Consider the following 27,263-nt stretch of genomic DNA (forward strand, 5'->3'; position numbering starts at 1 on the left):
CTGGTCACGTCAGGGGTCATGAGGACTGTGGTAGGCGTGGAACTCTGGATCACAGACAACTCACGGGCGTAGGACATCCTGCTGCCTTTCATGATGGATCTGGAAGCTCCATCTTCACATCGGAATAGATGACTGAGACACCCTGGAATGGAGAGAAGATGCAAGGAGAAGTGGAAAAAGAGGGCAAGGAGGAGGCTATGGAGAGGAGCGGGGCAGAAAACAGTGGGGAATGAAACTCACCTGGTCCTCTAGAGATGCCATGAGGGTATCAGCTGTGAAAAGAAAGGGTGTAGAATGCACTTAGGTCCACATCTGCTAACTAACTGGCCAAAACCCATTACTGTCATGATTTCCCCACCAAAGCCCCAACTTGTCCTACAACACATTTAGTTTTCCATTTCACCATTTCTTAACACAGCTCTCTTCAAGTTCATCTCAAGCTCCATTGGTCTGTGAAGTCCTCCCTTAATATCACACAGAGAAACCACTTCCTCCACCAAATGTTGAGAAAATTTTCTTCCTTGGTCTTACTTCTCTTATCTTATAATTAACTTACACTTAAGTACATCAGTACCAACATCTTGGGTAAGTTTCCATTAGGTCTCTCCACACATACATACTGTGGGAGGGATTTGCTCTTTTACATGAGCACATTTGCCATGCTTTCTTAAAGGTGAAGACACATGAGAAGAAAATTTCGCAGATATGATTCCTTTGCTGATACATACTAAAAACTAAGATCGTCAAAGAAAAAGGCAGATCACCAAAGCACCATTATAGCTTGGTGGAAGGGAAGGCATACTCTGAAGTACTTTCTGTTTCACCATGTTCTAACCATCAGCTGCTTGGGGCCACAGATATTTTTAATGATGTTAAGAAAGCTGTATACTCCCTCTTCCACAATAATGGTATTATGCACAGAGCTTTGCAAATGATTTCAGGGTCTTTATGCAAACTTTGAAGGTTTAGTGAAGGAATTTTTCTGCAAGGGCTCGAGATACATCTCATCTCACAACAGAATGTTTATTTCTAGTAGTATTCAAGGGAGCTCTGTAAGATCCAGTGCACTCAAGCAGCCCAAGGAGGGTAATATCATTTTTGAGTCTGCTGTTCAGACTCCTGATGAACAGCTCAGGGAAGCAATGGGATAGACAAGCCACACAACCAGGTGGTACACATGAGTCAGAAACAGTGACAGACCAAATAAGCAGCATATATTGTAAGGAGATAGAAGGCCCGGTCTAAACCTCTGCCTTTTCCTGGTTTTGTGGTCTCGGAAATGCCCTTTACCTCTCTGAGTCCTATATAGCTCACACAGAAATATCCATATTTCATATATATACTCTTACATATAAAAGTATCTAGTTGCAACTAAATTCCCACTAAGCACAAAGATATTGGAAATTTGAAATTCTCAAAAGAAGAATATATGTATATGTGAGAAGTTAGCAAGTTTATGCAAAAACATGAAACAAAAGGATGTGTTTATGTCTTTTGGAATCTATACAAAGCTGTTGCACATCACACTTGCACACACATTTTAAGGACTCCATGTTTGCATGGATTTTACATTTTTTGTGTTAAAAATATGCCCGTGTTTGGTAAAGAGGTAGAATATTATCTTTCCTTGACCCAAGAGTTTGAGTTAATCAACCAGATGGAGGAAGTGTGGGGATGGAAAGGAGGAAGGCCACAGCAGCGGCTCTTTCGTCATCAAGGAGTTCTACCAGATAGTCTCCCTGTCCCCGTGTCCCATGCTCCCGCCCCAAGTGTGTCAAGGCAGAGATGGTGAGGGAGTTCCCAGAGGTTCTTCTGAAGAATTTTGAGGTGACTTCCTTGTTATTTGGGAAATAAAACCATATACCTAAGAGAGACAACGATTAAAAAGGTGAAATAGAACTGCTCATTCTAGTCAAGCTGAGTAGCAGGAGCTAGATTTATCTTTCCATGTTAAACAAGAAAAAGATTTTTTAAAAAGATGAAACAGTGGTTTTTAGACATTGGCCAACAGGCAGAATATTCTGGGAACTTAAAGAGGAAGTAGAAAAAGCTGAGCCCTGCAGTTGTGCCAAGTCAGCACATGGGGGCAACTTCGGAGCTGTAATACAGGTTGGAGAGCACAGAGCCTCTTGCTGAACCAACTGGAATTTACTGACTTCCACAGGAAAGCAGAGAATCTCATGATTGAGATAGGTAGAGAGGGGCACTTGGGTCTTTGCATATCAATAGGCACATCTGTGAGAACTAACGATCATAGGCTAAAGGAAGAATCACCATTAAGATCAGGCAGAATAATATGAGGCTCATGGTGATCTTTTACAACAATGAGACGTCGGATGAATCCTCAGAAATGCACTAATATTGGGACTAGATTAACTCCATTATTGGGATATGCCATTTTAAAATCAAGCTTAAGAGTAAGCTTGGAAAGGATACCTCTCACACTCAAAGGTTTAAGTTCCATGTTGTAGGGTTCTGCGTCTGCCCTGTTTGACAGCCCTGTTTTTAGTAGTCCCTAGCACACAGGAGAAGCTCAGAATTTATTGTCATTTACAGCCAGAATCTCTTTCCAGAAACGTACCATTCCCATTGTCTTCTATCTGAATTATCTGGACCTCAGTGTATTCCAAGTCTTCCTCTTTGGGGTTCACTGTAAGAAACAATATTTTTAGCCAGTCTCTATGAGTGTCAGTTGCTAAAATACCTCTTCCCACATGAGCCCACGACTCCCCATAGACATCAACGAAGTGCGTATTTATTGGGGATATCTGAGTTTGGGACACCTTAGAGATATGATGGATATATCATAGGAATTAAGACACATGAACCGTGTCTAACTGAGGTCGAGAGAAGCTTGTTGCAGTGGAATCTTTACCATTGCTGTATACTGGCTGCTGCTCCGCTGGGTTAGAGTGGATGGAATGGTAGGAATTTCTTGGACATGGGCTGGGAGGCCTCCTGTGAGACAGAGAAACATGTGATTATCCATGGAATAACATACTATGTACAAAACTGAGATGATCAGGGAGAAAGGCTGGAGGGAAAGTAAGTTGGGCCAACCATCAAGAAGAACTAGGGCTCCTGAATGGCTCCATTAGAGCTTCATAAGTCGACATAGAATCAGACAGATACTTTGAAAGAAACCCCGGGTTGTAGTATGAACAAGTTGCCTAGGAACAAGGCCATAGAGTTTCTGCTATCCAAGACACGATTTATCCATAAAAATCTGTCCCGTCATCAGAAAGTAGTGACTGAACATCTCCACATGTCATGTTGGATCCGTTCAAGAAGGAACCAGACATAACCTATGCCCCAATCTCTGGCTATGATCTCACACTGAGACAATGCCATAGAAGCAAAAAGAATATGTCCCAAACCAAAGTTAAGGACACAAAGTCTGAGTGTATGTGGGTGCCTACAGAAAAAAGGATTATTGGAAATGTGGACTTAATCTGGAAAATTGAGAATGTAGAAAATCTAGGATCCAGTAACGATAGTCTAACAATCAGAATTATTTATAAAGGAATACCCTGTGCCAACCCAAAAGAATACGTAACCTTTGAGTAATAGGTCAATTTTAACTAAGAAACTGATTCAAATACAGGGCACTTTGTAACCCTAGTGGATAAGAATTGTGTAAACGTGATTTTTGGTCAATTCAAGGAATATGAAAACAGAATGTCTTATCACATTTAGTCAGAGAGAAGTAACTTGAACTAACTGTGTACCTCTGTCGTTTTGCATGCTGTGTACAAGGGAAACAAACATACAAAAGGCGTTTGCAGAGAAATTTAGGGCTCACCTGATGTCTTCCCTCTCAAAGTCATTTCCTGCAAAATAAAGCAAAGGCACATTTGTGTCAGCAGAGGGCACTGTTTTGCAAGGACTTCACACAGGGGAGCTGTCCTCAAGAACTTCAATTGCCAGCCAGCACGGTAACACTGGTTCCTGTGGACTGCTTCACTTCCCATCCTGCTCCCTGTTTATGACCCGGGAAACTTGCTTATGCCTTGGGAAAGCAGTAGACGATGGCTCAGAGCCTTAGGACCTTGCACCTGCATGGGAGCCTGGAAGAAGTTCCTGGCTCCTGGCCTTGGATCAGTAAAGCTTTGGTTGATTGGTCACTTTTCTCTGTAAATCTGACTTTCCAAGATAAATAAACAAAAGAAGAGAAAGAAAATCAATTGCAACACAGGCCTAGTTTCAGGCAGTCCTGGATGAAGCACAAGGGGCAGATTCCAGGAAAAGATAGAGATTAGGCCAACGGTCGAGGGGGTACCTGGAGACCGCTGGACAGAAGGAAGCAGCGGCAACAGTGAAGTGGTATTGCAGTGACCAGATAAACCAGCAGCAGTCGGCAAGCAGCGATCTGAACTCCAGTGGCAGCCAGGTGGGAAAGGGAATTCACCGGGAACTTGGGAGGTGAACACAGCCAAAGAACTTCCCATCCTGCTGATTTGTTTGACCCAACCATGAGCAGAGAAGGAGCAGTGGACTCTGAGGGGCAGCGCAGGAACAGAGTGGATCTCACAGCCCAGAACCCCACCAGTGCTGAATCAGGCGCTGTTTTGTGTAGTGCAGGAGACAGTGTGGATTTGGATAGACAGCCCAGCTGGGAGCAGGCTCATTTCTGGTTCAGCGCACTGTGCTGATCCCATACGGAAAGCAGCACTAACTTCACATCTTGCAGGTTACACACATGATAGGTCTGTGTGGTTCCTGGATCTGACAGCAGGCAGTTCCAGAACTTCACCAGCGCCAAGTCAGGCAACATTTTGCACAGTAGAACAAGGGCTCAGGGGGATGGGAGGAACAATAGTAAGCTATGCATGCACTAAAAAAGGAGGGATCAGGCACCATTTTCATGGGACCAGAGGTTGTGAGACTGGAGGGACAACAGCGAGATGTACAAACACTAAACTAAGAGCAAACTCCCTTCCAGCTCAGTGAATTGCACCGGTCCCCCAGAGAAAACAGTTCTGACATTGAATTCTACAGGTTCCACCCAAAATAGGTCTGGGTGGCACCCATACCTAATGGCCAGCAGGTGTGGCCTAGAAAAAGCACCACTGACAACACAATTATTTAGGACTGCTGGTGTCTCCCTAATCTTACTTAGGACAGCTGGTGTTTCCCTAATCTGGAGCACTTCTTGAATCAGAAGTGAGAGAAGGGCTGTATAGACATCACTGTGGCACAGCATGAGAACACAAGAGGTAGAGAGTGGTGAACCAGTGGCTGGGGCTACAGAGGGAGATTGTGATGGAAGCCTAGTGAAAGAGCCTAGGCATGAAACCTGAGAGAGGGAGTGGCACAAATGACTACAAAGAACTGGATACCAAACACAGTCAATAAAATTGACCTGTACACCTGTGGATGACACAGCTTAGAAATCAGCCCTAAGGAGAAGAACCTGCTAACCAGAATTGCAATGACCAAGAGCAAAAGAAGAGATAGAGACACAACGAATATTAGTGAAGACTGCCCTGCAAAGGAGCAAAAGCCTGTGCCTATCTCAGAGTTAACTGAAAAATATAGAGAGGAAATGGGGGATAAAGAACTGAAAAAAAAAACTTATTATAAAGCTTCTTACTAACAAGCAGAAGCACATACAGGAATTTAAGGAATAGATCACACAGGAAATGGCAATACCAAAACAAAATTGAGCTGAATTATTGGGAATGAAGGACATAACAGAGCAAATTTAAAATTCAGTGGAAAATCTCAGTAACGCAATGAATGAAGCAGATGAAAGAACATCAGAATTGGAAGGTATTTTCTGTCACAAGGGGAAACAATCAAAAAGTTGGAAGCAGAGCTGGGTCAAGTTAAAAAAAAAAGTATTGAAGCATTAAAGTAAAGATTAAAAGACCAAATATAAGAGTTATGGGAATTCCAGAAGGCGCAGAAAGAGAAGCTAGGCTTACAGATGTAGTCAATGGAATAATAAATGAGGGCCGAGCATGGTAGCCCAGTGGTGAAAATCCTTGCCTTGCATGCGCCAGGATCCCATATGGGCACCAATTCTAATCCTGACAGCTCCACTTCCCATCCAGCTCCCTGTTTGTGGCCTGAGAAAGCAGTTGAGGATGGCCCAAAGCCTTGGAACCCTGCACCCACATGGGAGATCCAGAAGAAACTCCTGGATCCTGGTTTCAGATCGGTGCAGCTCTGATTGTTGCAGCCACTTGGGAAGTGAATCAGCTGATAGGTGATCTTCCACTCTGTCTCTCCTCCTCTCTATATATCTAACTTTCTAATAAGAATAATATTTTTTAAAAAAGAAACAATACTCTTGGTCGTGTGCTTCCATCACTCTAACACTCTCGACTTTTGGCCTCCCCAGTAGCTGCTTGCTCTCTGGCTCCCCACGGACAGACTCTGAGGACAGACACAGGAAAGCAGCAGACGCAATGGTGTGGTGTTGCCGTGACTGATAGTCCTGCGGCATTCAGCTAACAGTAATCTGAACTCCACCAGCAACCAGGTGGGAAGTGACATTTACCAGGAGCTCAGGTGGTGAACCCAGACAAAGAACTGTCCGTCCTGCTAGTTTGTTTGATTTGACCAGTAGCAGAGACAGAGCAGCACGTCCCAGACGGGCAGTGCGAGAACAGGGTGGATTTCACAGCCCAGTCGGCCTCCTAAAGCTGAATCGGGTGCCATTTTGTACAGTGTAGAAAAACTTTAAGATTGCAGGGTCAACAGTGAGCTGTGCATGTGCTGAGCTGGGAGTGAACTTACTGAGCTCAGTGCATTGCACTGGCCCCACAGGAAAATAAAAACAACTTTGGCATTGTACAGCCCAAAATAGGTCAGTGTGGCCCTCAGACCTAATGGCCAACAGGTTCCGGCAAGATCAGTACCAAAACCTTAGCTGTATAGGACACCTGGTGTCTCCCTAATCCTAGGACCTGCTCCAACCGAAGTGGGAGAAGGGTTGTACAGACAATGGTACAGCCTCAGCGAGCGTGATATCACAGGAGGTGGAGACTGGTCAAACAAAGAGCCATGTAGCAACTGCAATAAGTAAAATTGAGCTGTAGACCTGTGGGTGACAGAACTTAGAAACCTGTCCCAAGGAGAAGAATCTGCTAACCAGAAGTACATGACCAAGAGCAAAAGAAGAATCAGAGGCACAATGAACATTGCTGCAGACTCTCCTGCAAAGGAACAAAGCCCTTTGCCAACCTCAGAGTTAACTGAGGCAGACATCGAGAAAATGGGGGAATGCAGAATTCAAAACTCTTATCAGCAATGAGAAGTACATAAAGCAGGCATTCAAGGAATTCAAGCAATAGGTTACACAGCAAATAAGAGCTGTGAATCAAAGAAAGCTAATATATCAGAAATAAAAAATACAGTGGAGCAAACTAAAAGTACAATGGAGAGTCTTGAAAATAGAATGAAGGAGGCAGAAGAAAGAATCTCAAAATTAGAAGGTATTTCCTGTTACCAGGAGGAAACAAACAAGAAGCTGGAAGCAGAGCTGGGTCATACAAAAAGGAAAAAGTATTCAAGAATTGAAAAGATACTATAAAAAGGTCAAATAAAAGAGTTATGGGAGTCCCAGAAGGTGCAGAAAGAGAAGCTGAGTTCGCAAGTCCCAGGGCCTATGGAACTGTATCATAAAGTGATGATAATAATAATAAGGCTATGAAATTTTAAAAAAGAAATAATAAATGGAAACTTCCATAAGATTGAGAAAGAATGGTGAAACAACATCCAAGAGGGGCAACAAACTCCCAACAGTGTTTATCAAAAATGATCTTTCACAAAGACACACGATAATCAAGCTTTCTTCAGTCAAACATAAGGAAAAGATCCTTAAATGTGCAAGTGAAAAAAAAAACAATTGACCTATAGAAGAACCTCAATCACATGCACAGCTGACATCTCAGAGCAAACTCTATAAGCCAGAAGAGAAATGAGTGACATAGCTCAGATTCTAAAAATAAAAAAATTGTCAGTCCAGAAAAACACACCCAGTGAGGTTTTCCTTTGTCTTTCAATTAAAATCCTTTCACAGTGAGGAAAAAACTCCAAAAGAATCACCTCTTCCTGACCTGCCCTACAAATAATACTTAAAAATGTTCTCTTGACAGAGAAAAGGAATAGCAACTACCAAAAGCATAGGCAAATGTGAAGAGTAACCCAGTAAAATAACAACAGAAGACTAAATAATGAACAACCCATTGCTAAAATGACAAGACAAAACTGCCATTTATCCATAGTAGCCCTGAATGTCAATAGCTTAAACTCACCAATCAAATTTAATAGATTAACAGACTGGATCTGAAAACAAAACCCATCTAGCTATTGCCTACACATCTCTCCAACAATGGTCAGCAAAAAATGGAAGGGAAAGGATGGAAAAATATATTCCAAGCTAATGGTAAGGAAGAATGAGCGGGTATGGCAATTCTTATATCAGAGAAGATTCACTTTGACATGAAAAACACTAAGAGAAATGAAGAAGGACACCAATGATCAAAGGATCCATTCAGCGAGAAGAAATCACCATAATACATATAAATGTCTGGCCATCCTGCTATGTGAAACAAATATTAGCAGATTTAAAATATTAAAATATTTAAAATATTAAATATTTAAAATATTTTAAATATTTAATATTTAAAATATTAAAATATTAGCAGATTTAAAGGGAGAACCAGACTTCAATACAATAATAGTGGGGAATCTTAATACCGCATTAACATCAGTGGACAGAGTTATGAGATTGAAACTCAGCAAGGAAACAACAGAACTCACCCTGACTAGAGCAAATGGACTTAGCTGAAATCGACTGAACCTTTCATTCTACAGAGAATACACTTTTTTTCATTAGTACATGGAACCTTCTCCAGAATTGACCATGGTATAGGCCACAAAATATGCCTCAGGAAATTTTCAAAACTTAAAATCATATCATGAATCTTCTCAGATCATCATGGAGTGAAACTAGAGATCAGTAAGTCAAAACACCCAGGAAGATATGCAAATACTTGGAGACTGAATAAAATGTTACTAAGTGAGCAATGGGTTAGAGGGGAAACCAAAGGGGAAATTAAAAGTTGCTTGAAACAAATGCAAGTATCAACACAACATATCAAAATTCGTAAGACACAATCAAAGGAGTGTTAAGAGAAAAGTTCGTCTCAATCAAGGTTTATGTTAAGAAATTAGAGAAGAACCAAGCAAATGAGCTAACCTTATAGTTGAAGGAGCTAGCAAAATAACAGCAAAGCAATCCTAATATTAGTAAGAAAAAAATCAAAATAAGGGTGGAAATAAACCAAATAGAGATAAAACAGTACATAAAAGAAATTAATCAAATAACTTGCTCTTGAGAAAATCAACAAAATAGATTCCCCACTAGCCCAACTAATCAGAAAAGGGAGGGAAATGATATATACCAATAGCATCAGAGATGAAAAAGGGAATATATCAACAGATACCTCAGACATACAGAGAATTATTAGGAACTATTACAAGCAACAATATGCTGACAAATCAGACGAGCTAGAAGAAATGGACAGATTTTTGGACACAATGATCCACCGAAATTGAATCATGAGGCAATAAATAATCTAAATAGATATACAACATGTACTGAGATTGAATTGGTAATTAAAGCCCTTGCAACAAATAAAATCCCTGGAACAGATGGATTCACTGCTGAATTCTACCAAACAGTTCAAGAGGAACTTACCCCAACCCTCCACAAGCTTTTCCAATCAATAAAAAGGGAGGCAACTCTTCCAAGCTCTTCCAAACAATATCACCTTAACACTAAAGTCAGATAGAGACACAACAGAAAAAGAGAACTACAGACCAATATCTTGGATCAACATAGACACAAAGCTCCTCAACAAAACATTAGCCAACAGGATCCAACAGCACATCAGGCAGACCATTCACCCGGACCAGGTGGGATTGATCCCAGGCATGCAGGGATGGTTCAACATTCACAAATCAATAAATGTGATACATCACATCAACAAATTAAAAAATAAAAACCTTATGATCATCTCAATAGACATAGAGAGGTGTTTGATAAAATCCAACAGCACTTCATGGTAAAAACCTTATGCAAGATAGGCATAGAAGGAACATTCTACAACACAATCAAAGCAATATATGAAAAACCCAATGCCAGCATCATACTAAATGGGGAATGATTGGGAGCTTTTCCACTAAAATCTGGCTATACAAGTTGTTCACTGTCATCACTACTCTTTAATACAGTATTGGAAGTTCTTGCCAGATCTATTAGGCAAGAAAGACAATTTAAAGGAATTCAAATTGGGAACAAGCGACTGAAATTATCGTTAATAGCAGATGACATGATTCTCTACACAGGAAACCTGAAAGACTTTGTGGAAAGACTGTTGCAACTCATAAGAGACTTTGGCAGAGTAGCAGGATACAAAATTAATGAGCACAAATCAATTGCACTAGTGTACACAATAATGCCATGGCTGAGAAAGAAATTGTAAACACAGTCGCCTTTAAAATAGTGGAGAAGAATCTTCAAAACCTAGGAATTAATCTAACCAAATATGTGGATGACCTTTATGACGAAAACTATAAAACATTTTTTAAAAGAAAAAAAAAAGAAATGGAAGAAAACATTAAAAATCAAAGAAACTTACCTTGTTTCTGGATTGGCAGGATCAACAGCATCAAAATGTCCATATTACCAAAAGTAATATACAGATTCAACGCAATCCCAATAAAAAGATCCCAACAACATTCTTCTCAGAAATAGAAAAGAAGATACAAAAGTTCATCTGGAAACACTAGATAACAACGAATAGTCAAAGCTATCCTGAAGAATAAAATTCAAGCTGAAGGAATCACAATTTTAGACCTTGAGACATACTATAGAGCAGTGGTCATCAAAACAATCTGGTACTGGTACAGAAACAAGAGATCAATGGAACAGAATAGAAACCCCAGAAGGGAACCCACACATATACAGCCACTAATCTTTGACAAGAAAACTGAAAGCAATCCAGAGAAAAAGCCTGGTCTATTCAACTATTCTAAATGCTGTCGGGACAATCTGCAGAGGAAGAAACAAAACCCACAACTGTCACCTTATACAAAAATCAGATCTACATGGATCAAGGACCTAAATTTACACCCAGAAACCATAAAACTATTAAAGGAAAACATAGGAAACATTTCACAAGATATAGGAATGGGTAAAACCTTCTTGGGGAAGACAGCATAAGTACAGGTAGTCAAAGCCAAAATAAACAAATGGGACTACATCAAACTAAAAAGCATCTGTACAGCAAAGAAAACATTTAACAAAGTGGAGAAACAACCAACGTAATGGAAGAAATTGTTGTACACTACAGGGGACTAATATCCAGGATTTACAAAGAGCTTCATAAACCCAGGGTCAGTAAAAAAAAAAATCTTGTGAAGAAATGGAGAAATGGGAGAAAGAAATAAACAGATATTTTTCGAAAAACAAAACAAAACAAATTCAAATGGCTAACAGACACATGAAAAGATGCTGAGACTTCCTAGATGTCAGGGAGATACAAATGAAAACTACATTGAGGTTACATCTAACTGTAGTGAGATTGGCCTACATCCAGAACAGTGCTAACAACACCTGCTGACATGGATGTGTGGAGAAAGATATCTAAGAGAACTCCAAATAAACTTGCCATATGACCCAGCTATCCCACTGCTTGGAATGTATTGACACATTGATTATTCAGTAGCATGTTACTTAACCCCATGGTGCTGTAAAGTTTTTGTTTTAACATTATCTGTTGATTTAGTTTCATGACTTCTCATTTAAGGGAATGTATACAAACTGCATAATAGAGACCTTCATATCCAGATGTGAAGATACAATGCAATACACATCTCTACCTCTAAGTCAAAGATGGACTCCCAAAGAAACTGTTAGATATATCTTGACAATAGGATGCTAGACTGTCTGGCATTGTTTGTACCAGCAATGTCTGAACACACTTAAATAACAAAATGCTGAACTTACAACTACTTATGAAGGACTATACTATTCTTATAATATGGGGAAAATCAGTCGGGAAAGGGAGTAGGGGAAATCCCAGAGCCTATGGAATTGTACCATAAAATTAAAAATGCAATAGAATAAAAAAGATTTGACAAATTGCTGGGATTGGGGACACACACTCACAAATTAAATAGTTTATTAAGGTTCAAGGTGTTTACATCCAAAAATAAATGACCTATCATTCTTGCAGAGTATTGAGCTGGCATTGTTCTTTGACCAACATTAGTGTCATGCCCAGAGGAATCTTGAGCTATTACTCAGGCTTACTGACAGCACATGTGATCAGAGGATCAAAGCTCACTAATGCAGCCCATCCCAATGCACAGAATATGCTCACCAGAATCTATAGAATTGAAATAAGACACAGAATTGAAGGATGTGGGTAGTTCTTTTTAAGTTGGAAGAGTTCTGAGCCTGGAAACTAGCCTGATGAAGGCTTAGGCAAGAAACCTTTGGGGTCACATGGCTGACAGTGCCTGGGAAAAACTCTCTCCTTGCTATCCTGTGGAGAGCAGGGTGTTGGAGCTCAAGAGAGTTGGTTTAAATTTTGATGCAAGCAGTCTGTGATGAGGCAGAAAGAAAGTAGCCAGTTTCTATTTTCAGCCATTTCTGCAGAGACTTTTTGCTGATTTTGAAGTGCCTAGCTGGCCTGTCTGTACGAACCCGAGAAGCCACTCAGTGTGAAGTTTTTCTAACATTACCTGCACTCTTCCCTTCCTCCCACTTGAGATTCAACACACTAGGCCAGCTCTAAGCAGCCATGGCCCACTCATCTACCTGGGAAGGTGCAGTTTAAGAAGGGATGTGTGTGAAATTTGGGGGTGCTTGGGTGGGGAGCAGTAGTGTGGTGGTAGTTACTGAGGCATGGAAGGGACAGAAATTTTATTGAAGCCTTGAGCAGTGGTAAGAAAAGTCCACAAACCTGGTTTCCTCCAGCGCCAGTAGTAATACAGCAGAGCCACTGCCAGGAGAATGAAAAATCCCCCGCAAGTTCCCACAGCGACAAAGGCATTTCTTTTCCCTGGAGTCCCTAAGGAGAAATAAAGTCTGTGAGTCCTGGCAGGGGGAGGTTTAGGGCTGGGACCTGCCATACAGCCCTAGAACATTCGCTCAGCTCAGCTGGAGTCTTGAGTTCTAGAACAGAGGATTTAGGAAAGGAGGTTCGTGAAGATGCCTCGGGCCAGGTTACAAACAGAGAAATCACCCTGGGTGGGCTAAGTGGGAATGGCAGAGGGAACAACTGCCTGTACCTCCAGTGAACTATTTTAGAAACCAGCACTTTGGAGGAAATTCCAAAGCATGCAGGTGCATACTTTGCAGAATATGGAATTACCTTATATGGATTACCTTATTTGGGAAAATCTGAAATCCATGCACTTCCCATGAACTTTTTGGATGACCCTTCTTACGCATGGATTTCAAATTTCTCTGCATCAAAGTAAACTTAAGCTAAATATATATGTGTGTATATATATATATATATACACATATATATGCATGTATGTATGTGTATATATATATTTATTTATCTTAGAGGCAGAGGAACAGAGAAGTAGTGTGTGTATGCTTCTACATGCTGGATCACTCATAAAACCGTTCCTTAAGTACTCTAAAGGACAAAAAAGAAAAAAACCGAAAAATGTATACAATAGAGTAAACTGTTTAGAGTTTCTGATGTTTCCATTAGGTCAATTTTGTGTGTGTGTTTTATTTATTAGTTTTGAATAGACATTATTAATTTGTGCACCATGTATGTGCATATGTTTAGGATGTTTCCCTGAGTAGAAGGCAAGGACCTGGAATAAAGTTAAACCCCACCTCTTTCACTGTAATCACTGTGCTAGCTCACCACTTGCACAACAGCAAGGTTCTCTATTTATTTAACATACTTGGTTCTTAACTGTGTGGCACAGATTAGGAGTGATTTCATGTTACTCTCTTGCTCTGAGCTAAATGATTTTACCAAGGTTAGATCTGGGTTACCATGTACAAGCTCCATGAAGTATTATAAATAACTGAAACCCTCTGTGTTTCTTCAGTTCCCTTTTTCTGAAGAAAGTTCGTAGTAGTATTTTTATATTCTAGGATCGTTACTATAAAGATAATGTGTGAAAAATTTATTCATTCAATAAATAGTTATTGAATATGGAGTTGAGTCAAACATTGTTCCAGGTATGTGGAATATAATAGTGGTTTAAAAGGGGGATCTACCATCATGAGGCTAATGTGAGAAGAGTGGAAGGGTGGGAAAAGATAAAAAACAAACAAGGGCATACAAGGCACAGTAGAGAATGATAAGTGTGGTGGAGAGGGACTCAAGCAGGACCAGAAAGCGTGGCATGGTGGAAAGAGCTGTTGTTTCGTTAAAGGTGGTTGAGGCAGGACTCATTAAGATGAGCAGAGCTCTGGAACGAGCAAGGAGATGAGCTTGAAGATACTGTGCAAGAGCAACTCAGAGGCTCTGATGTGGATGGTGCCTGCAGAGTTTGAGGAAAAGAATGATGACCAGAATGTCTGGAAAGGAGTTGATGAGGACACAGTGGTGAGGGGTAGGTCAAAGTGACATGGGGGCAGATAATGCCAGTCCTGATAAGTCATTGAGAAAATGTTGTGTCTCATTCCGAAGGAGTTGGGCAGCCAAGAGGTACTTTGAACAGAAAGGTAACAGCATCCAATTTAAAGGTTCCCTTTGATGCTATCCTGAAAACTATCAGAGGAGCAGAGTGAAGCAGAAGACCAGAATTTTTATATTTTTTACTTTTTATTTTTATATTTTATATTACAAGAATGCAGGCAAGGATGCCGGTGGAATAAACCTAGAATGAACCTAGAAACAGTCGCATTCTGACTGTGTTTTTACAGCAGAGCCACCAGGACTTGCAGGTATTTTGAATGTGGAATGTAAAATAAAAGAAGTCCAGAATTTTATATATATATATATATATATATATATATATATATATATACACACATACATATATATATGTGTGTGTTTGTTTGTTTATTTATTTTACCTGAACCAGTAGGAGAAGAGAATTTCACATTCACCCAGAGAAAGCTATAAGCAGGAATCTATATGGAGTGAGAACCCAGAGATTGGTTTTGGATGAATTACACTACAGATGCTAAGGAGCTACTCCTGTGGAGCATTTGATTGAGACATTTTAGTGTGAGAATCTTGAATTCAGACTGCAGGTCTAGGGTGTAGGTTGAGTGTGGAGTCCCAAGTGCATATAGTAACGAGTGCATTCACAGTCTTGAGGCTGGCTGAAGTGACCTTAGGGGGGGGGACTACTTAGCCCACAGCCACAGGAGGCCTTCTCCGTCATGTGGTCTGGCCCTGACAAGGTAACTGTGGTTGGGACTCATATTCAATAAGTCTATAGCAGCTTACTTTTTAAGTTGATAATTTTATATGGTGCATAATTGAGGTTATAAATATTCACATGGCCCTTGGCACAAAGGAGTTTCCCTACCCTAGTCTAGACAGTAAGCAGAGGTTAGTCTGAGATCAGAACTCTAGGAGTCTTGGGTTAGAAACAGGATGAGGAGGGGCTGGTATCATGGCTCAACAAGCCACTGCGCTATAGTGCCAACATGTCCAATGGTACTGGTTCATGTCCTTGCTGCATCACCTCCAATCCCTCTCCCTGCTTACGGCCTGGGAATGCACATGAGGAGGGCTCAAGTACTTGGGACTTTGCACCCATGTGGAAGATCCAGAATAGGTTTTTGACTCCCAGCTTTGGATCAGCTCAGCTTTGGCCATTGCAGTCATTTGAGAAGTAAATCAGTGGACGGGAGACCTCTCTATATCAATCTTTCTCTCTGTAAATCTGTCTTACAAATAAAATAAAGAGATCTTTAAAAAATGATACAATGAGAAACTAGAAAGAAAACCCAATAGGAATGTCTGAGGGAGAGATAAAGCACAGAGAATTACGTTTCAGATATCAAGGGGTAAAGTGTTCTAAGGAGCAAAGGACTCATTCTGTCCAAAGGGGGAGACAGGCCAAGTAAAGTGGAAGCTAAGCCTGATAGTGGTGGAATTGAGAGCAAATGGGGCAAAAGAGGAGAGTGCACACTGATCATTCTATTGAGATGCTTTTCTAATCCAGTTTTTCAGTAACTTATTAATAAAAAAAACTAGTGTTATTGAGCACTCGGTGATGAAGCTCAATCTTCAACAGAGAGAGATTGGAGCCCAGCAGAAACTGTTTCCTTTAGCAATGTTGCAGAATGAGAAGACAGGTTAGCTTAGTGTGGCTTTCCAAGAAAAGGGGAAGAGAAGAATGCATGGTAGAATTTCACAATCTCAGAGCAAGATTTCTCTCTTCTATGAACACAACCAGGCTTAGGCTTTAACCTCTGTACTTGTACGTTTCCCAACCTATTAAGAATGTGATTACTGAGGCTTCCACAGGCCTAAGTAATGAGGCAAAAAAGTGTCTTGCACTTTTGATTCTTTTGGACTTTAGAGCACTATGTGAAGTGTTGTGAATGATTGCTGGGAGAAGCATAGGAAACGCTTAAGGTGAGAGACTTGCATCCCACACTAAGGTACTGCTAAGGAAGCAAGTGTGCCCTTTGACATCATTAGAGCATAGACACACAAAATCTTCCCCAAGAGGCAAAATGGCTGCGTGGCCTGCATCCCTCACTGGGATAGTTCACTCTAGTCTGAGTTATTAACACTCTGATGGAAGACATTGTTGATCACAGTAGAGGACAGCAAAATAGAAACAGAAAACTGGAGAGGCATACAAGTGACATTGGCCACACTTACCCCTAAATAAGGCCCATGTTTACACTCACCTGTTACCGTGATGTTCACCACCTCGCTCTGGACGGGGCCAAAGCCGTTGTCAGCTGTACAGTAGTATTTCCCAGTATGGCTCTCTCTGATGTTAGAGATCTCCAGTTCTGCCCTCTGGGAACGCTGAGTTTTCTGTCCCACATGCTTCCTTGTGTTCTCTCTGTGCCAGGAGAAAGTGGTCTCCCCTGTGCCTTCGACCACAGAGCAGACAAGGACCAGTTTCTCCCCTTCAGATGCCTGCCCCCCTGGAGGCTGGATCTCTATGGACACTTGAGACACAGGGATCCCTGCATGAACAAGAGATAGTAGGTGAGGACCAAGGGTGGGAGAGGAGCATTGGTCAGGGTCATTTTTCTTGGGATTTCAAGTTTATCTTTGTTAGATACTAAAATATCACCAAATGTAGTGTCATCCTCATACATAAGACCTCAGATAAACATTGACTATCCTCAGAGAAACATTTTAGGTTTTGCTGGATATGTCAACAGGTGAGCTGCACTGTTTTGAAGGACAGGTAATAGCAACAGTGGCCATAGTGCTGTAGGATGGACCCCCACCAGCTTCCAGAAGTTCTACTTTTATGCTCATGTCAAGATGATATGTATTACATCTCTCTTTAGAGTGCTCCTTCTTTTCTGCAGTTTGCATCACAAGGATTCAAATTGCTTGTTGCTAATGATTAGGAAGAGAGACATGCTTGTTTTCTAAATGGGTTGCCTCAAGCTATGGCATCCTGAAATATGCCAACTAGAGCAGGACCCTATGTTTTCTTGTATCTAACTTCATGAACCACGTGTACCTCTTCCAGACGATAGAGTTTGAAAGGAAGACTGAGTTTGTAGGAAAATGGAGGAGCAAAAGAAAATCTGTATTTCTTCCACTACAGCTCCTTATTTCTCAGTCTAAGACTGGTGACTTGTGAGGATGACCAAACCCACCACTGTTGGACATTCCCTGCCCCACAGGGACAGAAGCAGCTCAAGCAGGTGGCAGGGAGGATGCCTCTTGGCCCCACCTGGCCCACCAGGCTCTCCCACACTCACTTTGCACGCGGATCTCTAGTAGGGAACTGTGTTTGTAGCCACTGTGGGTCAACGTTTCAGCACTGCACCCATACAGTCCCGAGTTTTCAATCCAGATGGTTGGGATCTGGAGCTCTGAGGACCTGTTCCAGTCAGACAGGATGACCATGTCATCTCGGAAGAAGATGAATTGGAGAGGAGTGTCCCACCGTGCTAGAGGGAGCTGTGTTTCACAGCTCAGGAGGACAGGACTCCCCTCTATAGGCTCAGAGTCTATGGCTTTCAGCTCTGGATGTGGAAATAACTCTAGAGAGAAAAGGTAAGTCAAGTTCTCAGCATGAGGGTATACATAGCACCCTGGCTGAGGCAGGCTCAGAGCCTCAGTCCCAGGAAACTCCAGGCACACAGCAGAACAATCCCATCAAACTGAGTTTTCTTCCAGCCCAGTCAGTCCAATTCTCCACTTCTTAAAGGCCTCATGCCTTTCATGGATCTAGAGTTTCAGTGTTAACCCTCCAGCCCACTTTACTCACCCCACTGTTGCTAGGTAAATCTATAGGAAATGAAGGATTTACCTTGGATTTTAATAATTCTATCATCTGATTCAAAATGAGTGTTTTGGTTTTCATATCCATGGCATTTGTAATGGCCACTGTTATTTAAACTTGCTTGTGGGATGATAAGATCCAAGCCTTGATTAGAATTAGGGAGATGATGTCCATCATGAAAATATTTTGCAGCAACCAGTTTCTCTTTCCCCCTTTTCTGGCATCTCAGAACCAACGTGTCACCTTCAAACACAGAATAAGGGGTCTGCAGGATGACAGAGGCTGCAAATGACACAAAAACAATATCGTTCAGGGGGACTTCTTTCCAATGTGTGTCTCGAATGACAAAGACTTTACTGCTTTCTTCTTCCATGGATTTGGTTTACCAACTCTAGCACATTAATCTCCTTTCAAATCAGAGTGAGGCATATCAAAAACAATTCATTACTAAATACTAAACACATCTATTCAATAATCAATGGCAATTTCAAAATATAAAGTTTATGATACAGAGAAGAAAAGCCAAACAGATGTGATCAAAATCCCTGATGTCACAGAATAAACTCTTATCTACTTACTAAGTCTGAGGGTAGCTGTAGAAGAGGGAACATTTAGGAAAATGTACCAGGCACTATTATAGTACCTGCAGTGTTTTAAGTGGCAAGGCTATTGTCAGAAATTTATAGTGCAGGGTGTTATGTGGCAGAGATATTGTTGGAAATGCAAATCCTCATTGGCTTTATGTCCAGTCTAGAAAGCTTACGGGAGTTGAAGTGACTGTTTTGGTCCAGAAAAGAGAATCCACAGGGACCACTCCCGTCCCTAAAGTCTAGCCTCAACCTATTGCATTAAGTACCGCCATTACTAAACTCCTTTCTGTGCTGAGGGGCAGTTTCAGTTTCGCATCTCCTGAAAGTAGCTGGTTTTGTTGACTATGTGAGAATGTAAGAAAGTGTGTAGATTAATGCTAAACATTTAAACATTCTAATAGTAGGTTGGAAAACACTGGTAGATTGTGAAACAAATAGCTGAGGTCAAGAGTTAGAGAGGGATGAAGGACCTTAGTTCGTGAAAGTTCCAGGGAGCTGAGTTAAACCATAATTGTGCTTCAAGATGTAACCAAGTCACCATCTTTCTCACCTTTAGCAAAAACTAAATTCACAGCGTCACTGTGGGGTGAGTCCTGGATCTGGCATTTGTACTTTCCAGATTTATGAGCCACAAAGGTGTTTTCCATGACTTCTCCTTGTGTCTCTATCTTATTGTCGTAGTACCATATTGTTTTCGTTGTATTGTACAAGTGAAATCCATTGCAAGTCAGAATCACCGTCTGTCCTTCGAAGACTGTGGTCCATGGAGGATCAAGGGAAATCACAGGCTGAGGTCGTGTAGTAGCTGAGGAGGAGAAAAGAAGTGGGTCTGAAATGGAGGGGCTGCACTTTTAGCTGCAGTGGTCGGTGTGAGACGAGTGGAAGACCTGGCTTTGGAGAATCCTTCAAAATCCCCAGCTTACTAGTCTTACTAGTCACTATACCTTGCTTTAGGGTGCAGCGGCTTCTCCCAGGTCTTCAGAGGGAAACCTTAGCTCCAGCCATTCACTGATGGCACATGGAAGGAGCCTCACCAACTCTGTTTCCCAGTGCACCAGACCTTCAGGTAGATACTTGGGAACTGCATTTCTCCTAGACTCACACAGGGGCTCCCACATTGCACACACCTTTCTCAGATCAGTGCTTGTGGGTGAGGGGCACCAGAATCAGCATCTCCAAACATCCCTTTTGGTGTATGGATTATTTTAGGCTAAAGGGCATGAAGAACTGCCTGAAGCAGCAGAAGTTCTAAAAACGGGGCACTAAATTTCCTTTTGTAAAGAAAAGTTCCATCTTTAGAAGTTTTCCCTCTCTCCATACTTGAATAGAGATCCCTAGATGATTGTTAACATTGGAGAAGCATTGACTTAAGTGTTGGTAACAAACTTTATTAAGGGGCATCTGTTATATTACTTTTATGGCCACCTTCCCACAACTGACCTCCTGCACTCAATAGCTTGAACTGCACTTCTCCTTGTTTGGCCTGAGAAGGTAGGTAAGTCTCAATCATCTGGCTATCTTCTGCAGTTATGTGTTTCTTTGAGAATTTCCCTGTGAATATATGTAATCAAAACATCCCCTTGGGCCCGGCCCAATGGCATAATGGCTAAGGTCCTTGTCTAGAACATGCTGGAATCCCATATGGGTGCCAGTTCTAATTCCGGCAGCTCCACTTCCCATCCAGCTCCTGGCTGGAAAGCAGATGAGGATGGCCCTCAGCCTTGGGACCCTGCACCCATATGGGAGACTCAGAAAGAAGTTCCTGGCTCCTGGCTTCGGATCGGCACAGCACCAGCCATTGCGGCCACTTAAGCAGTGAATCATCAGACGGAAGCTCTTCCTCTCTCTCTTCTCCTCTCTGTATATGTGCCTTTTCAATAAAGTAAATAAATCTTTTTTAAAAAGTCCCTTGCCGCAACCTCTTATTTATCTTTTACCAGTTTGACTCACAGGCCAAAGCCCATGAAACGAAGATGAATCGAGGGAGATGTCATTTTTTTTTTCTGCAATGCGTGGCATGGGTTTGTGGTCAGCTGTGGGTTAAAGATGGAGGAAGTATAGAAGTCTGGGGCTCAGTTATGGAAAAGGGCCCAAGTTGTGTTTTTACTGATAAGCAGCAAGTTTGGGAGAAGTGAACTGGCTGTTGTCTGAAATAAAAGATCTATGCAGATAGCTACAAAGAGACCAGGTGCAGGGAGCCAGGTGCTCCTCACCGCCTGAACCACAAAGATACTGTGCTGTGACAACAGCATGTTAATCATCTACAAAATCAAGCCCTAAAATTCTTCAAATAGGGATGGGAAAAAGCCAGAAAATGCAAGTGTAAATGTAAATTGGATACAGATAGCTTCACTCTCTCACTGCTGAAAATAAAGGAAGGTGCTTCCACCTCTGGGTCATTCCAAATGTTTGTAAATCTTGTGATGGCTAAATAAGCCCATGACCCATTTGTAATCTCAGGAGCTGTCTTCGAACAACATCCCTCACCTCCCCGTTGCTGCCTGAGGACAGAACCCCAAGTGGGGTAGGCTCAAGTGCTTCAGTGTGTGGAACTACCTGCTGGCATCAAGCTGTAAGGAGTTTGTTTCTCCTCTGTGTAACAGCCAATTAGCTCAGACAAGTGAAGAGCAAAGGGTGCTGTTCTTGAGGACCACTTATTATTTCCCTGCATGGGAACAAACAAACAAAAAAAGCTAAGATTCCTATGTGTCTTTTGCAGTGGACTGCTTGTGGTTCACATCACATTCTGGTTTAATGCTTATTCAATTACAAGTTTCTTTCCATCTTAAAATGTTTATTTATTTGAAAGGCTGAATTATAGAGAAGTGGCGGGGTAGAGAGAAAGGGAGGGAGAGAGAGAGAGCAAGACTGAGAATTCCACTGCTGATTCACTCTTCAAATGGCTGTAAAGGAAGGTCAGACCAAACCAGGAGGCAGGAGCTTCATTTGGGTCTGCCATGTGGGTTACAGGGGCCCAAGCACTTGGACTATCTTCTGCTGCTTTTCCAGGCACATTGGAAGTGACCTGGATTGAAAGCAGAGCATCCTTGCTGCTCAAATTGGTGCTCCAACATGAGATGCTGTCTTTGTAGGTAGTGGTTTAAGTTTCTGTGCTACAATGCCAGCCACTCAATTGAGGATTTTCTTTGCAACCTTTGTGGAGGAGATTTTAGGTTAGAAGAAGCAGCGTACAAGAAGTGGGGGTTACTGGGCTCTTTTTAATTTATCTATCTATCTATCTATCTATCTATCTATCTATCTATCATCTACCTATCATCTATGTATCTATTTGTAGCTATGAGCCTGTGGGAATTAATAACTAAAACAACTATACTCAAAGTATTCACTGATAGGTATGTTCATTGGAATATTCTCCTTGATTTAATGGTACCTTCTCTAGACTGTAGAAATACGAGTAGTTTCAATGAGTTACAAATAGACATGATCCTATTTCAGAATCTGTTCAAGATGCAATTATTTGTGAAATTGGTTAGTTATATAGGTGGCAGACTTCTGGACCAGCAGCTAAGATGCCAACATCCCATGTTGGAGTAACTGGATCTTATTTCTGCTTCTAACTCAAGCTTCCTGCTAAAACACACCCTACAAACCAGAGAGTGATGGTTTAAATAACTGAGTCTGCTCACCTACATGACAGACCAGGATTGAGTTCCCAGCTCCCGGGTTTAGTTTTAGCCCAGCCCCAATTATTGCAAACATTTAGGGTACTGAATCAGCAGATAGGAGCGCTCTCTGTTTCTTTTTCTCTATCTTCCTGCTTCTCTAACAATGTTATGTGGGACCACAACTCTGACAGCTCACAAAACCAGTGAAAAGAGTGGTAGCAAAAGACTGTTAACAATGAAGAGAGCAAAATCAGTAATAAGGAAGGCACTTTTTTGCCTTTCAAAAATTAGTTCCAGTGCCTTTCTCTCTAGTCTGTTACCTACCAGCAGGTTTCAAAAAGCAAGACACTGATTTCTCAGCTGTGTAATCCAGGTCTGGGTTGAGAGATGTCAGAGAAACAGCACATAGAGTGGATTGAAGAATGAAGGTTCCAGGGAAAGGAGCCTGATATTGAAAGAAGAGAGACACACAGGAAGTTCTTGGATTCTTGGAAGCTTCAATTCCCTATTCAATCTCCTTCTTGCCTACCTGAAACACAGTCAGGATGCTGCAAGCAGTGGCAGCCTACAAATTAAAAAAAAATCAGTATTAGACGTCTATTTTGTTTTATAAACTACCTAAGGTAATTTGACTTTTACAAAGCAGAAAATAAAACCAGTATTTCAATTTATTTTATCTTATTTTTCTCTTTTCTGGGTTGTACTATTTACCGTAAAATTTTATGTGGAATTATTAAATGCGTTTTCTTTCTGGTGTATTTTCAATTGAGATAAGGGGAAATATTTACACTTAAAAACTATAAGAAATTGCTTTTTTAAAAACTTGAAGTTAATACTCTTATCTCCACACAAGCTGGTTTTTAATTTATACTCAAATGTAATGGGAATATCCTCTTTTTTAGGGGACTAAAATTTGTAAAGTATCTCAAATGCAGGTTTTAGAGAAACTGGATTTTCATATACTTCAAACATATTCTCCCTTTAAGGATTTGGACAAATGTTCTATGTCTTTCTTGGCAATAGGGTTGTTTTTCCTGAAGAGAAGACATTCCTACTAGTTACATACATGGAAAGCACTTGAGGATAGGAAACCAGGCAACCAGGCAGTGGCTCTTCTACTTGAGAGAAGGAGACATCCTACCTGTGCTGTAGGCAGCCTGGACCTCTTTGGTCTAAGAGCGCCTAGTCTGTGCAGATGACCCTATGGTCAAGAGGCACCTCTTGTTAGGAACTCATGAAGTTGCCAATAAGCCTGTGGGCTCTGAGACTAAGCTCATCTGGTAGCTGACATAAGGCGCTGTTTGCGTTATTTTTCTTTCCAAGAGCCACTACAGTCTTCAGTAAGGCAGGGATGTATAGGAATTGGTCTTGGTCCACATACTGATGAAGAGTGTAGCAGATCTTGGAACCACAAGAAATATTATATATTGAGAAAGTTGTGGCTCTTGCTGACTTAAGCAAGGACAGCAGACAACTCCCAGAAAGTACTTGGTGAATTGTAAATATTCCAACAGGTATGCCAGAACAGCTCCTAATGGAAAACTGGACTTTCTGTTAACTACCAGATGGATAGGGACTCAGAGTCATCATACTTTGAACTATTAACAGAAAAAATATGTCTATGCTGAGTGCTGCAGTTTGGACAAGTTACATGTGCCTGGGGACAACACTGTACCCTTGGGGTAGAGTTTTATTTTGGTCCTGGCCCACAAGAGTTGACATGTTTTGTAAGGATGGGGTGGAGTGCCCCTCCCTGTTCTGTGACTCCTGTGACTCATAGCCCAGTCCCTGCATGTTTATCCAACATGACAGTGGATTTTCTTCTGGAGAGTAGTCCCCCAAAGCCTGATTCTTAGGGAGAAAGTCACCAGACTGACATATTTTTTTGTGTCCCTACAACCCATAGGAAAGGGGTGAAAGGGACAATTGGATCTCCTTTTCCAAGTATTCGAGATACAGAATGTCTAATAAGTAATAAATGAGAAAAAAGGGAGAGCACTTACCCAGTTGTCCACTGACTGCAGCTGCAAGAGAAACAAGAGCCAGATATCAGCATGAGCAAAGAGGTCCAAACCATGTACCCAAGAGCTACCTACCTTCTACTTCAGCCAAAAGAAACAGAAATGCATTCAGTCCTATTCACTCCAGAGAAGGCAGATGGCACAGTGGCCCAAAGCCCAGGCTGTGGACTCAGGCAACCTGGTTTGAGTTTTAGCTGTGTGACTCTGGATGAATGTAAGTTTCCAAATTTCATTTTCCTCATTTCCAAAATAAAACACAGTATTAAGTCACACTCAAGCATTAAGACCCAGATGGGGAGTGGTATTGTGGTATAGTAGGTGAAGCCACCACCTGCAGTGTTAGCATCCTATATAGGACACAATTTGTGTCCTGGATGTTCTGTTGGGTAATAATCTTGTAAAAACAGTGGAAGATGGTCTAAGTGCTTGAGTCTCTGCATCCATGAGAGAAACCCAGATGAAGTTCTTGACTCCTGGTTTTAGCCAGGCTCAGCACTGGCTGTGGCAGTGTTGATGGAATATCTGTGGATGGAAGATCTCTCTCTCTCTCTTTTTCTGTCTGTAACTCTTTCAAACCAATCTTTAAAAAAAAAAAGACTAAGATGATGTCACACCTCCTCCTTGGAGCCTTCTGAGATGCCTTTAGGCTGAAGCATTCTCCTTCTTTTCCTGACTTTGGACACTTTCATAGCTTATTTTGAATATATATGTGTGTGTATATATATATTCTCTCTATATATAAATATATAATATATATATTTATTATATATGATATATTATATCTATATATAAAATATATTTATTATATATAACATATAAAACATGTATATATTTATATAATATATATTATATATAAGAATATATAATATATATGTAATGCAGTATGGAATAACAGTCAAACAACTAATTTTCTAAGTCAGATTGTGAGTTTGAATCCCAATTCTGCCACTGTGTGAATCTCAGGCATGATATTGAAGTCTGCATGCTTTAGTTTCCTATTTGTAGATAGGAATTATAACAGTCCTCACCCATTGCTTGTCTAATAATTCCTTAAGTTAACACATGGGATATTCTTTATTAAAAAAAGAATTTATTTCTTTGAAAGGAAGAGTTCCAGAAAGAAATGTATAGACACAAAGGGGATGATATCTTGCAGCCTTTGGTTCACTTCTCAAGTAGTCACAGTGGCTGAGGCTGGGCCAGGTCAGAGCTGGGAGCCTGGGACCCTGTCTGGTTCTCCCACATGGATGTAAGACTTCAAACATTTTGGTCATCTTTTGTTTACCCAAGCACATTAGCAGGGAACTGGATCAGAAGTGGAGCAGCTTGGATTCAAGCCAAAACTCATAAGGGATGTCATTGGAAGCAGTGCTTAATCCACTGAGCCACAATGCCAGCTCTAAATGAAATATTACTAGAAGAGCGTCTGAGACATTCATGTAATTGAAATTGAACAAGAACTAATTATTACCAAATGATCCTATGATCTGTTGTATAGCAATTTTCTTGCATGCCAGGTCAGAAGTTCTTGCACCTGTACTTGGGTCTCTCAATTAAAATCACAGTTTATCAGGGCAGAGCCTCTCTCTCCTAGATCTCTATCTTTTGTGATAGGCTATGCATTTTGTGTCATGCTGATTATATCCATTCATTCAGTATTAATTGAGTTCTCATTATGCATCAATCACACCTTCCTTTAGTTAAGGTCTTAGGTACAGGTAGGACAAGATAAACACAGAGATATATACTTAGTGTACAAAATATTGACTGATCTTTAATTCGCTAGCCTGAACTGCTGGGAATTCAGTGCCTATTGTGAACCAGCACTGACAAATACTGCAGAAGTGGAGCATGGAGGTTGTTGGGAACCCAAGGGAAAGCCATTTTATTTATTCACATGTTCTTTTCAATCATTAAAGTCACTTAGATCTTACACTACAGAGAAAAAATAACTGCTTAAAAGATCATTTTTATCCTAATTCATGATTAGGACATAGTCCTACCCACAAGGAATTCAGTTCTTTTGCCTTGGGTTTCCAGGAACTATAATTTTAACAGGTAATTGACTATATCTATAGCTTTTTGTTTGCTTGCTTACTAGTTTCATATGAGTAGAAAGTTCACTCTAGAGTAGGAGGAATTTTCTTAGGTGATTAAAGGCAGAGGTGGATAGAAACATACCTTTGGAAATCAATGATTACATTGCCTTCATATCAATAAACTCGTATCTTTCCCCCTTCATTTATTTCCTGCTAGTCTGAAACATGAGTCAAAGTCTGTGATGCGGCATCCCTGAAGAGAGGCTGTTTGCTTACAGTGAGACCCCGGCTCCCCAGAGTGGAGGTTCCTCCTTACCACTTACCGAGGATCAGCAGGGATGACCACAGCAGCATGGAAGTTGATTCCAGGGGTTGGAGGAGGAGAAAATCTTAGAAGGCAGGCCAGTTTCATTCAGGTCACAGAAGCAGTGCGTGCCCTGACTGCAAGCTCACTCTAGTGCTAGAGAATGAGTAAGATGCCTCTCGGAGAACAGTGGGTCAGGATATTAGAGTGAAAAGGGGAAGTAAAACAGTCTC

At 41.2% G+C, this 27,263-nt stretch overlaps 1 protein-coding gene across 1 annotated transcript; it reads right to left on the reverse strand.

Moving 5' to 3' along the window:
- FCRL4 (Fc receptor like 4) lies at positions 1-27,263 on the reverse strand. Its single transcript, XM_058655944.1, has 12 exons — positions 27,050-27,263; positions 24,670-24,690; positions 19,591-19,845; positions 18,478-18,732; positions 17,924-18,208; positions 16,880-17,167; positions 12,987-13,094; positions 3,803-3,830; positions 2,876-2,958; positions 2,582-2,650; positions 241-272; positions 1-142 (listed from the first exon to the last, which is right to left on the reverse strand). Exons 1-12 carry the CDS (start codon positions 27,078-27,080, stop codon positions 89-91), a joined length of 1,509 nt encoding a protein of 502 aa, XP_058511927.1. The 5' UTR covers positions 27,081-27,263; the 3' UTR covers positions 1-88.

The sequence above is a fragment of the Ochotona princeps genome, chromosome 2, assembly GCF_030435755.1.
Source record: "Ochotona princeps isolate mOchPri1 chromosome 2, mOchPri1.hap1, whole genome shotgun sequence".
NCBI lineage: Eukaryota > Metazoa > Chordata > Mammalia > Lagomorpha > Ochotonidae > Ochotona > Ochotona princeps.